The 12,184-nt window shown below is 47.8% G+C and overlaps 1 protein-coding gene across 2 annotated transcripts in view; it reads right to left on the bottom strand.

The window, feature by feature from the left end:
* The window catches only part of KIAA0232 (KIAA0232 ortholog), a 398,715-nt gene that overhangs the window by 252,083 nt on the left and 134,448 nt on the right, over window positions 1–12,184 (bottom strand). For both annotated transcript variants that reach the window (XM_069203179.1, XM_069203181.1), the window contains exon 4: window positions 9,700–9,766. In XM_069203179.1, the coding sequence (XP_069059280.1) occupies window positions 9,700–9,766 (67 nt within the window). The remainder of the gene's footprint in view (window positions 1–9,699; window positions 9,767–12,184) is intronic.

Raw genomic sequence — 12,184 nt, 5'->3', positions numbered from 1 at the left:
ATGATGGGCTGTACAATTTATTTGTGAAAGAACACCTGTTAAGTAATTGTTTCAATGATAAACTGCATCAGCATCTGGTAGACCTAGGACCAATTTCTCCCCAAGAATTGGGAAAGAAGGCGGACCATTGGGTCAAGACAAGGGTGTCCAAGACTTCAACAGGGGGTGACCAAAAGAAAGGGGTCACAAAGACTCCCCAGGGGAAGGGTGATGAGACAACCAAAACTAAAAATAGTAAAGAGTCTTCTACAGGCCCCCAAAAACCTGCACAGGAGGGTGGGCCCAGAGCCTCTTCACAAAACAATGGGTACAAGGGTAAAAACTTTGATCCCAAAAAGGCCTGGTGTCATAGCTGTAAACAGCATGGACACCAAACTGGAGACAAGGCCTGTCCCAAGAAAGGTTCCACTCCAAACTCCCATCCAGGTAACACTGGTATGGCTAGTCTCCAAGTGGGATCAACAGTGTGCCCAGAGCAAATCAGGGTCCACACTGAAGCTACTCTAGTTTCTGAGGGTGGGGTGGATTTAGCCACACTAGCTGTCTGGCCGCCTAACATGCAAAAATACAGACAGCAACTCTTAATTAATGGGACTAGAATAGAGGGCCTGAGGGATACAGGTGCCAGTGTCACCATGGTGACAGAGAAACTGGTTTCCCCTGGCCAATACCTGACTGGAAAAACTTACACAGTCACCAACGCTGACAATCAGAGAAAAGTACATCCCATGGCAATGGTTACTTTAGAATGGGGAGGGGTCAAAGGCCTGAAACAGGTGGTGGTCTCCTCAAATATCCCAGTGGACTGTCTGCTTGGAAATGACCTGGAGTCCTCAGCATGGGCTGAGGTAGAACTAAAAACCCATGCAGCATTGCTGGGTATCCCTGAACTGGTGTGTGTGAAAACAAGAGCACAGTGCAAGGCACAGGGTGAACAAGTAGAGCTGGAGTCTGGAAGAATGGCCCAGCCTACCAAGAGGAAAGGAAAGTCAGTTGGGAAACCAACTGCAACACAGCAAAAGAAAGGGAACCTCTCTTCTCAGGAAGAAGTTCTGCCCTCTGAGGGAACTGAGCCTTTGGAGCTTGAACCTTACCAGGTTGAGCTCTTGGGCCCAGGGGGACCCTCAAGGGAGGAGCTGTGTAAGGGACAAGAAACCTGTCCCTCTCTTGAAGGCCTTAGGCAGCAAGCTGCTGAAGAGTCCAAAGGCAAGAAAAATGGAACGCATAGGGTCTATTGGGAAGATGGACTCCTGTACACTGAGGCCAGAGACCCCAAACCTGGTGCCACTAGGAGAGTGGTAGTGCCTCAGCTGTTCAGGAAGTTCATCCTAACATTGGCCCATGACATTCCCCTTGCTGGACATTTGGGACAAACCAAGACGTGGGAGAGGTTAGTCAACCACTTCTACTGGCCCAATATGTCCAACATGGTTAAGGAGTTTTGCCTCTCCTGCCCCACCTGTCAAGCCAGTGGTAAGACAGGTGGGCATCCAAAGGCCCCCCTCATTCCACTTCCAGTGGTGGGGGTTCCCTTTGAAAGAGTGGGTGTGGACATAGTTGGTCCACTAGAACCTCCCACAGCCTCAGGAAATATGTATATCCTGGTAGTAGTGGATCATGCTACCAGGTATCCTGAAGCTATTCCCCTTAGGTCGACTACTGCCCCTGCAGTAGCCAAGGCCCTCATTGGTATCTTTACCAGAGTGGGTTTCCCTAAGGAGGTGGTGTCTGACAGAGGTACCAACTTCATGTCAGCATACCTAAAGCACATGTGGAATGAGTGTGGAGTGACTTATAAATTCACTACACCATACCATCCACAAACTAATGGCTTGGTTGAGAGATTCAACAAGACATTAAAAGGCATGATCATGGGGCTCCCAGAAAAACTCAAAAGGAGATGGGATGTCCTCTTGCCATGTCTGCTTTTCGCTTACAGAGAGGTGCCACAGAAGGGAGTAGGATTCTCACCCTTTGAACTTCTGTTTGGTCATCCTGTAAGGGGACCACTTGCCCTTGTTAAAGAAGGCTGGGAGAGACCTCTCCATGAGCCTAAACAGGACATAGTGGACTATGTACTTGGCCTTCGCTCTAGAATGGCAGAGTACATGGAAAAGGCAACCAAAAACCTTGAGGCCAGCCAACAGCTCCAGAAGTTTTGGTGTGACCAAAAGGCTGCACTGGTTGAGTTCCAACCAGGGCAGAAAGTCTGGGTTCTGGAGCCTGTGGCTCCCAGGGCACTCCAGGACAAATGGAGTGGCCCTTACCCAGTGCTAGAAAGGAAGAGTCAGGTCACCTACCTGGTGGACCTGGGCACAAGCAGGAGCCCCAAGAGGGTGATCCATGTGAACCGCCTTAAGCTCTTCCATGACAGGGCTGATGTGAATCTGTTGATGGTAACAGATGAGGATCAGGAGGCAGAGAGTGAACCTCTCCCTGATCTTCTGTCATCAGACCCAAAAGATGGCACAGTAGATGGAGTGATCTACTCAGACACCCTCTCTGGCCAACAGCAAGCTGATTGTAGGAGAGTCCTACAACAGTTTCCTGAACTCTTCTCCTTAACCCCTGGTCAGACACACCTGTGTACCCATGATGTGGACACAGGAGACAGCATGCCTGTCAAAAACAAAATCTTTAGACAGTCTGACCATGTTAAGGAAAGCATCAAGGTGGAAGTCCACAAGATGCTGGAATTGGGAGTAATTGAGCGCTCTGACAGCCCCTGGGCTAGCCCAGTGGTCTTAGTCCCCAAACCTCACACCAAAGATGGAAAGAAAGAGATGAGGTTTTGTGTGGACTACAGAGGGCTCAATTCTGTCACCAAGACAGATGCTCATCCAATCCCAAGAGCTGATGAGCTCATAGATAAATTAGGTGCTGCCAAATTCTTAAGTACCTTTGACTTGACAGCAGGGTACTGGCAAATAAAAATGGCACCTGGAGCAAAAGAGAAAACAGCATTCTCCACACCTGATGGGCACTATCAGTTTACTGTTATGCCCTTTGGTTTAAAGAATGCCCCTGCCACCTTCCAAAGGTTGGTGAATCAAGTCCTTGCTGGCTTGGAGTCCTTTAGCACAGCTTATCTTGATGATATTGCTGTCTTTAGCTCCACCTGGCAGGATCACCTGGTCCACCTGAAGAAGGTTTTGAAGGCTCTGCAATCTGCAGGCCTCTCTATCAAGGCATCCAAATGCCAGATAGGGCAGGGAACTGTGGTTTACTTGGGCCACCTTGTAGGTGGAGGCCAAGTTCAGCCACTCCAACCCAAGATCCAGACTATTCTGGACTGGGTAGCTCCAAAAACCCAGACTCAAGTCAGGGCATTCCTTGGCTTGACTGGGTATTACAGGAGGTTTGTGAAGGGATATGGATCCATTGTGACAGCCCTCACTGAACTCACCTCCAAGAAAATGCCCAAGAAAGTGAACTGGACTGTGGAATGCCAACAGGCCTTTGACACCCTGAAACAAGCAATGTGCTCAGCACCAGTTCTAAAAGCTCCAGATTATTCTAAGCAGTTCATTGTGCAGACTGATGCCTCTGAACATGGGATAGGGGCAGTTTTGTCCCAAACAAATGATGATGGCCTTGACCAGCCTGTTGCTTTCATTAGCAGGAGGTTACTCCCCAGGGAGCAGCGTTGGAGTGCCATTGAGAGGGAGGCCTTTGCTGTGGTTTGGTCCCTGAAGAAGCTGAGACCATACCTCTTTGGGACTCACTTCCTGGTTCAAACTGACCACAGACCTCTCAAATGGCTGATGCAAATGAAAGGTGAAAATCCTAAACTGTTGAGGTGGTCCATCTCCCTACAGGGAATGGACTTTATAGTGGAACACAGACCTGGGACTGCCCATGCCAATGCAGATGGCCTTTCCAGGTTCTTCCACTTAGAAAATGAAGACTCTCTTGGGAAAGGTTAGTCTCATCCTCTTTCGTTTGGGGGGGGGGGGGTTGTGTAAGGAAATGCCTCCTTGGCATGGTTGCCCCCTGACTTTTTGCCTTTGCTGATGCTATGTTTACAATTGAAAGTGTGCTGAGGCCTGCTAACCAGGCCCCAGCACCAGTGTTCTTTCCCTAACCTGTACTTTTGTATCCACAATTGGCAGACCCTGGCATCCAGATAAGTCCCTTGTAACTGGTACTTCTAGTACCAAGGGCCCTGATGCCAAGGAAGGTCTCTAAGGGCTGCAGCATGTCTTATGCCACCCTGGAGACCTCTCCCTCAGCACAGACACACTGCTTGCCAGCTTGTGTGTGCTAGTGAGGACAAAACGAGTAAGTCGACATGGCACTCCCCTCAGGGTGCCATGCCAGCCTCTCACTGCCTATGCAGTATAGGTAAGCCACCCCTCTAGCAGGCCTTACAGCCCTAAGGCAGGGTGCACTATACCATAGGTGAGGGTACCAGTGCATGAGCATGGTACCCCTACAGTGTCTAAACAAAACCTTAGACATTGTAAGTGCAGGGTAGCCATAAGAGTATATGGTCTGGGAGTCTGTCAAACACGAACTCCACAGCACCATAATGGCTACACTGAAAACTGGGAAGTTTGGTATCAAACTTCTCAGCACAATAAATGCACACTGATGCCAGTGTACATTTTATTGTAAAATACACCACAGAGGGCACCTTAGAGGTGCCCCCTGAAACTTAACCGACTGTCTGTGTAGGCTGACTAGTTCCAGCAGCCTGCCACACCAGAGACATGTTGCTGGCCCCATGGGGAGAGTGCCTTTGTCACTCTGAGGCCAGTAACAAAGCCTGCACTGGGTGGAGATGCTAACACCTCCCCCAGGCAGGAGCTGTAACACCTGGCGGTGAGCCTCAAAGGCTCACCCCTTTGTCACAGCCCAGCAGGGCACTCCAGCTTAGTGGAGTTGCCCGCCCCCTCCGGCCACGGCCCCCACTTTTGGCGGCAAGGCTGGAGGGAACAAAGAAAGCAACAAGGAGGAGTCACTGGCCAGTCAGGACAGCCCCTAAGGTGTCCTGAGCTGAGGTGACTAACTTTTAGAAATCCTCCATCTTGCAGATGGAGGATTCCCCCAATAGGGTTAGGAATGTGACCCCCCTCCCCTTGGGAGGAGGCACAAAGAGGGTGTACCCACCCTCAGGGCTAGTAGCCATTGGCTACTAACCCCCCAGACCTAAACACGCCCTTAAATTTAGTATTTAAGGGCTACCCTGAACCCTAGAAAATTAGATTCCTGCAAACTACAAGAAGAAGGACCGCCTAGCTGAAAACCCCTGCAGAGGAAGACCAGAAGACGACAACTGCCTTGGCTCCAGAAACTCACCGGCCTGTCTCCTGCCTTCCAAAGATCCTGCTCCAGCGACGCCTTCCAAAGGGACCAGCGACCTCGACATCCTCTGAGGACTGCCCCTGCTTCGAAAAGACAAGAAACTCCCGAGGACAGCGGACCTGCTCCAAGAAAGGCTGCAACTTTGTTTCCAGCAGCCTTGAAAGAACCCTGCAAGCTCCCCGCAAGAAGCGTGAGACTTGCAACACTGCACCCGGCGACCCCGACTCGGCTGGTGGCGATCCAACACCTCAGGAGGGACCCCAGGACTACTCTAAGACTGTGAGTACAAAAACCTGTCCCCCCTGAGCCCCCACAGCGCCGCCTGCAGAGGGAATCCCGAGGCTTCCCCTGACCGCGACTCTTTGAATCCTAAGTCCCGACACCTGGGAGAGACCCTGCACCCGCAGCCCCCAGGACCTGAAGGACCGGACTTTCACTGGAGGAGTGACCCTCTCCCTTGACCAAGTGGAGGTTTTCCCTTGTTTCTACACTGCCCCCTTGCCTGCCTGCAGCGCTGAAGAGATCCCTAGATCTCCCATTGACTTCCATTACAAACCCGACGCTTGTTTCTACACTGCACCCGGCCGCCCCCGCGCTGCTGAGGGTGAAATTTCTGTGTGGGCTTGTGTCCCCCCCGGTGCCCTACAAAACCCCCCTGGTCTGCCCTCCGAAGACGCGGGTACTTACCTGCAAGCAGACCGGAACCGGGGCACCCCCCTTCTCTCCATTCTAGCCTATGTGTTTTGGGCACCACTTTGAACTCTGCACCTGACCGGCCCTGAGCTGCTGGTGTGGTGACTTTGGGGTTGCTCTGAACCCCCAACGGTGGGCTACCTTGGACCAAGAACTGAACCCTGTAAGTGTCTTACTTACCTGGTAAAACTAACAAAAACTTACCTCCCCCAGGAACTGTGAAAATTGCACTAAGTGTCCACTTTTAAAACAGCTATTTGTCAATAACTTGAAAAGTATACATGCAATTTTTATGATTTAAAGTTCCTAAAGTACTTACCTGCAATACCTTTCAAATGAGATATTACATGTAGAATTTGAACCTGTGGTTCTTAAAATAAACTAAGAAAATATATTTTTCTATACAAAAACCTATTGGCTGGATTTGTCCCTGAGTGTGTGTACCTCATTTATTGTCTATGTGTATGTACAACAAATGCTTAACACTACTCCTTGGATAAGCCTACTGCTCGACCACACTACCACAAAATAGAACATTAGTATTATCTATTTTTACCACTATTTTACCTCTAAGGGGAACCCTTGGACTCTGTGCATGCTATTCCTTACTTTGAAATAGCACATACAGAGCCAACTTCCTACACCAATTTTACCAATTTACATTGGCTTACTGGAACACCCTTATAATTCCCTAATATATGGTACTGAGGTACCCAGGGTATTGGGGTTCCAGGAGATCCCTATGGGCTGCAGCATTTCTTTTGCCACCCATAGGGAGCTCTGACAATTCTTACACAGGCCTGCCACTGCAGCCTGAGTGAAATAACGTCCACGTTATTTCACAGCCATTTTACACTGCACTTAAGTAACTTATAAGTCACCTATATGTCTAACCTTTACCTGGTAAAGGTTGGGTGCTAAGTTACTTAGTGTGAGGGCACCCTGGCACTAGCCAAGGTGCCCCCACATTGTTCAGGGCCAATTCCCCGGACTTTGTGAGTGCGGGGACACCATTACACGCGTGCACTACATATAGGTCACTACCTATATGTAGCTTCACAATGGTAACTCCGAATATGGCCATGTAACATGTCTATGATCATGGAATTGCCCCCTCTATACCATCCTGGCATAGTTGGCACAATCCCATGATCCCAGTGGTCTGTAGCACAGACCCTGGTACTGCCAAACTGACCTGGCAGAACAAAGGACTTCCTCTGAGAGAGGGTGTTACACCCTCTCCCTTTGGAAAATGGTGTGAAGGCAGGGGAGGAGTAGCCTCCCCCAGCCTCTGGAAATGCTTTCTTGGGCACAGATGTGCATAAGCCAGTCTACACCGGTTCAGGGGACCCCTTAGCCCTGCTCTGGCGCGAAACTGGACAAAGGAAAGGGGAGTGACCACTCCCCTGACCTGCACCTCCCCTGGGAGGTGTCCAGAGCTCCTCCAGTGTGCTCCAGACATCTGCCATCTTGGAAACAGAGGTGCTGCTGGCACACTGGACTGCTCTGAGTGGCCAGTGCCACCAGGTGACGTCAGAGACTCCTTCTGATAGGCTCCTTCAGGTGTTGCTAGCCTATCCTCTCTCCTAGGTAGCCAAACCCTCTTTTCTGGCTATTTAGGGTCTCTGTCTCTGGGGAAACTTTAGATAACGAATGCAAGAGCTCATCCGAGTTCCTCTGCATCTCTCTCTTCACCTTCTGCCAAGGAATCGACTGCTGACCGTGCTGGAAGCCTGCAAAACTGCAACATAGTAGCTAAGACGACTACTGCAACTCTGTAACGCTGATCCTGCCGCCTTCTCAACTGTTTTCCTGGTGGTGCATGCTGTGGGGGTAGTCTGCCTCCTCTCTGCACTAGAAGCTCCGAAGAAATCTCCCGTGGGTCGACGGAATCTTCCCCCTGCAACCGCAGGCACCAAAAAGCTGCATTACCGGTCCCTTGGGTCTCCTCTCAGCACGACGAGCGAGGTCCCTCGAATCCAGCAACTCTGTCCAAGTGACCCCCACAGTCCAGTGACTCTTCAGTCCAAGTTTGGTGGAGGTAAGTCCTTGCCTCACCTCGCTAGACTGCATTGCTGGGAACCGCGACTTTTGCAGCTACTCCGGCCTCCGTGCACTTCCGGCGGAAATCCTTTGTGCACAGTCCAGCCTGGGTCCACGGCACTCTAACCTGCATTGCACGACCTCCTAAGTTGTTCTCCGGCGACGTGGGACTTCTTTGTGCGACTTCGGATGAGCACCGTTTCACGCATCCTCGTAGTGCCTGTTTCTGGCACTTCTCCGGGTGCTACCTGCTGCTGAGAGGGCTCCTTGTCTTGCTCGACGTCCCCTCTCTCTCCTGACGCAATTTGCGACATCCTAGTCCTTCCTGGGCCACAGCAGCATCCAAAAACGCTTACCGCACGATTTGCAGCTAGCAAGGCTTGTTGGCGGTCTTTCGGCGGGAAAACACTTCTGCACGACTCTCCAAGGCGAGAGGGATCCGTCCACCAAAGGGGAAGCCTCTAGCCCTTTTCGTTCCTGCAGAAACCTCAGCTTCTTCTGTCCAGTAGAAGCTTCTTTGCACCCGCAGCTGGCATTTCCTGGGCATCTGCCCATCTCCGACTTGATGTGACTTTTGGACTTGGTCCCCTTGTTCCACAGGTACCCAAGATTGGAAATCCATCGTTGTTGCATTGTTGGTTTGTGTCTTTCCTGCATTATTCCTCTAACACGACTTCTTTGTCCTTAGGGGAACTTTAGTGCACTTTGCACTCACTTTTCAGGGTCTTGGGGAGGGTTATTTTTCTAACTCTCACTATTTTCTAATAGTCCCAGCGACCCTCTACAAGGTTTGGGGTCCATTCGTGGTTCGCATTCCACTTTTTGGAGTACATGGTTTGTGTTGCCCCTATCCCTATGTGTCCCCATTGCATCCTATTGTAACTATACATTGTTTGCACTGTTTTCTAAGACTATACTGCATATTTTTGGTATTGTGTATATATATCTTGTGTATATTTCGTATCCTCTCACTGAGGGTACACTCTAAGATACTTTGGCATATTGTCATAAAAATAAAGTACCTTTATTTTTAGTATAACTGTGTATTGTGTTTTCTTATGATATTGTGCATATGACACTAAGTGGTACTGTAGTAGCTTCACACGTCTCCTAGTTCAGCCTAAGCTGCTCTGCTAAGCTACCATTATCTATCAGCCTAAGCTGCTAGACACCCTATACACTAATAAGGGATAACTGGGCCTGGTGCAAGGTGCAAGTACCCCTTGGTACTCACTACAAGCCAGTCCAGCCTCCTACATTAAATACCTCCATCAAACCGACCCATTCTTTCTTATAAAGTCATATTGTGGTTGAATTCTGGCAATCTGCAGAGCAAAAACAAATCTATCCTAATGGACCCAAAATGTAATCTCAGACCACTAGGAGTTCAGTAATTTTCAGTACATGCACCAATACTAGACAGATATCAAGATCTCAACCACACTCAAGCTTCAGAATGTGTTTAGACCAGTGCACTGAGACCCATTGTGGTGGTGGATGGTGTACAAATATTCTTTCAGTCTAAGTCAGTGGTCCTCTACATTAGTTTCATTTGATCGAAATGTAACTATAAGATGATTAACACAACATAATGGTAAGAATATTATCCAAGTTAGACTGTACTATGCATGCATATAGTAAAAATAATTGGTTTACCTTCTTTGCCCTGAAGATCCTTAAGCTTGGTGCAGAGTTCTTCCACTAATGATTCAAATCCAGAGTTCTGTAAAACAAAAAAGAAATAATACTTACACAACACATTAAAATGAGTTCTACCATAAACTTGTACGTGATTGATGACAGTAGGAAAGAAATTAAACGGTCATATCTCATTTAAACTGAAAAAAAGACACCAGTGGTAACTTTTTTGGAGCTTGATTCCCCCCACCTCCCTTTCACTGAGGACAAGGGAGGTTTGCATATGAATCTAGAAGATCTTCAAGCAAAACCATTAATTACTGGTAAGTAACTGGTTTATTTTGCAACAGTGATCAACAGTTTGTACTATACACCTTGCAACAGTTTTCTTTGTTACTGATTTACTTACTGCTTGGGTGGAGTGTGCCACAAAACAACTGGTAGAGTTCTGCCGCCTTACGTGTCTTGAATGTAATTAGGGCTCTCGGTTTCATGGTATATTTTTTTTCTTTTTTTTTCTTTTCTGTCTGCATTTATCAATATATATGTTTTGCTAATTTTATACATATTTATCTATATTTGTGTGTTTAGAGTAAACATTAAGCTGCAAAGGGTATATTTCCATATTTAACTAATGAAAATATATGTCTGTTGAAATATCCAACGGGTTCTAGAAATGTCCTGTACAATACAAGCTCTTGAAAACATTTGGCTAGAGGGAAACCCAAAAATCGGTACATATACAATTATTCAACTTCATTAGGATTTATTAACTGGAAAAAATAAAGCACTCAAACCTGGGAAATCCTTAATCACCAGAATGATGAGTAAAATGCCTTAGGAGACCAGCAGTAAGCAGGGATTACAACCAGTTTTACATAGGTACAGAAGGTAAGGTAGTGCAGGTATATACTGACATGTTCTGATGCCCACCTACTAGCTGATACTTGCTGCAAGCAAGACCTCTTCCACTTAAAAGCAAACAATGATCTTGTGGGAGAAAATGTTGGCTTCTTAAAGATAACCGTGCTTTTATACAGAAGCTTAAGTTATCCATATTTGAAGACATCAGGAGCCAAACAGACAACCTGGTGGGAAATTTTGCCTGACATCATAGAGAGCAGATCTGATCGTATCAAAATCATCTCGGAGGTGCTGTGTCTGAAGTTAGCAATCACTTTGGTGAAGAGAGTAACTGCAGCAAAAGCATGCAGAAATACTCTTGATCAAGTAATTGAAAGGGTATTTTCTAGACAGCAGGGGTCTGGAAATCTAGAGACACAAGTTGTTGAGAAGTGGATTACTGGTAAGGGCAGGTAGGTACCTACACTAACCACAACTAGGTCCAGTCGGGACTCAATAAATTAAACCCTGCTCAACCTTTGGTAGTTTGGTAACGAGTGACAAGGCTTAACATAAGAGACAGGGGTGTAAAGCATTTCAAAATCGCAAAATAGTAAATCAGTAAAACACAAAACACAATAAAGATCCAACACCAAATTTATAAGAATAGATTATATTTTTATCTTTAAAATGATACCAAAATGAATAAAATTAGGTAAGGGGAACAGGAGATATGAATTTTTAAAGAATTCATGTTTTCTAGCGCATAGAAACGAAAAGCGTCAATCTGGTCCTCTGGTTGCACGAGAACTGGGGCAAAGTCAAAGTTTGAGGCTGACCGCGATGGAACCCTGCTTGGCTACAGCGAGCGGGAGTCCTCGGTCAAAAGTTTACCTTAAAACTTAGTCTTTTTCTGAGTGGAGCCCTCTTCAGATACGCATCGCAGGAGACCCCGGAGAAGATGATTTTTTGTGACGAAAATCTTCATCTGGGCCAAAGCTGAATCTTGACCCAACGGCCCTGGAGCCCTCCTCGGATAAGCTGCGCAGGAAGTCCTGGTCAACATTATACCTTTGGACTTTGTCACTTTTTTGGAGCTTTTTCTCTCGGATGTCGGACAACCCTCCACAGCAAGCCGATTTTGAGTTGACGTCATAGGATTGCCTTTCCAGGAGGCCCCATGAAATTATGGAAGTCTGGGGCTCCAGAGCTTTTTAGGGGTACGAACCTGCCAGTCAGGCCAAGTTACGCTTGATGTAAGCCGGCTTGACTCTCGACGGCGGGTCAGTCCCTTTGTGGAGCTTTTTTCCCAAAAGTTCTCCAAACTCCTCCAAACTTCTGGATCTTCTTCCAGAAGGTCACTGATGGACCTTTAGGAATCCAGAGCTCACCACAAGGTTCCAGAAATTCTGAGTTGCTCCTTTAAGGCTAGGACCCGAATTCCCAAAATGCACCTGGTTCAAATTCAAAAAGGACCACTAGCCACTGGTCAGTTCCTCCAGGTTTTGATGTAGGGGACTCTGGTTAGCTATTTTTAACCTGTAACAAGCAGGGAGTCCCTTCTTGAACCAGTTGAAGCCAGGCAAAGCATTTTTTGTCGTGAAGCCCAAGTGTGCAGCTGGTGCAGTCCTTCAGAGTGCAGTGTCCAGGTCAGGGGTCC

This window comes from Pleurodeles waltl, chromosome 1_2 (assembly GCF_031143425.1).
Source record: "Pleurodeles waltl isolate 20211129_DDA chromosome 1_2, aPleWal1.hap1.20221129, whole genome shotgun sequence".
In the NCBI taxonomy this organism is placed as follows: Eukaryota; Metazoa; Chordata; class Amphibia; order Caudata; family Salamandridae; genus Pleurodeles; species Pleurodeles waltl.
Note: the sequence above shows the minus strand (reverse complement) of the source record. Positions and strands in the feature narration are given on the sequence as shown.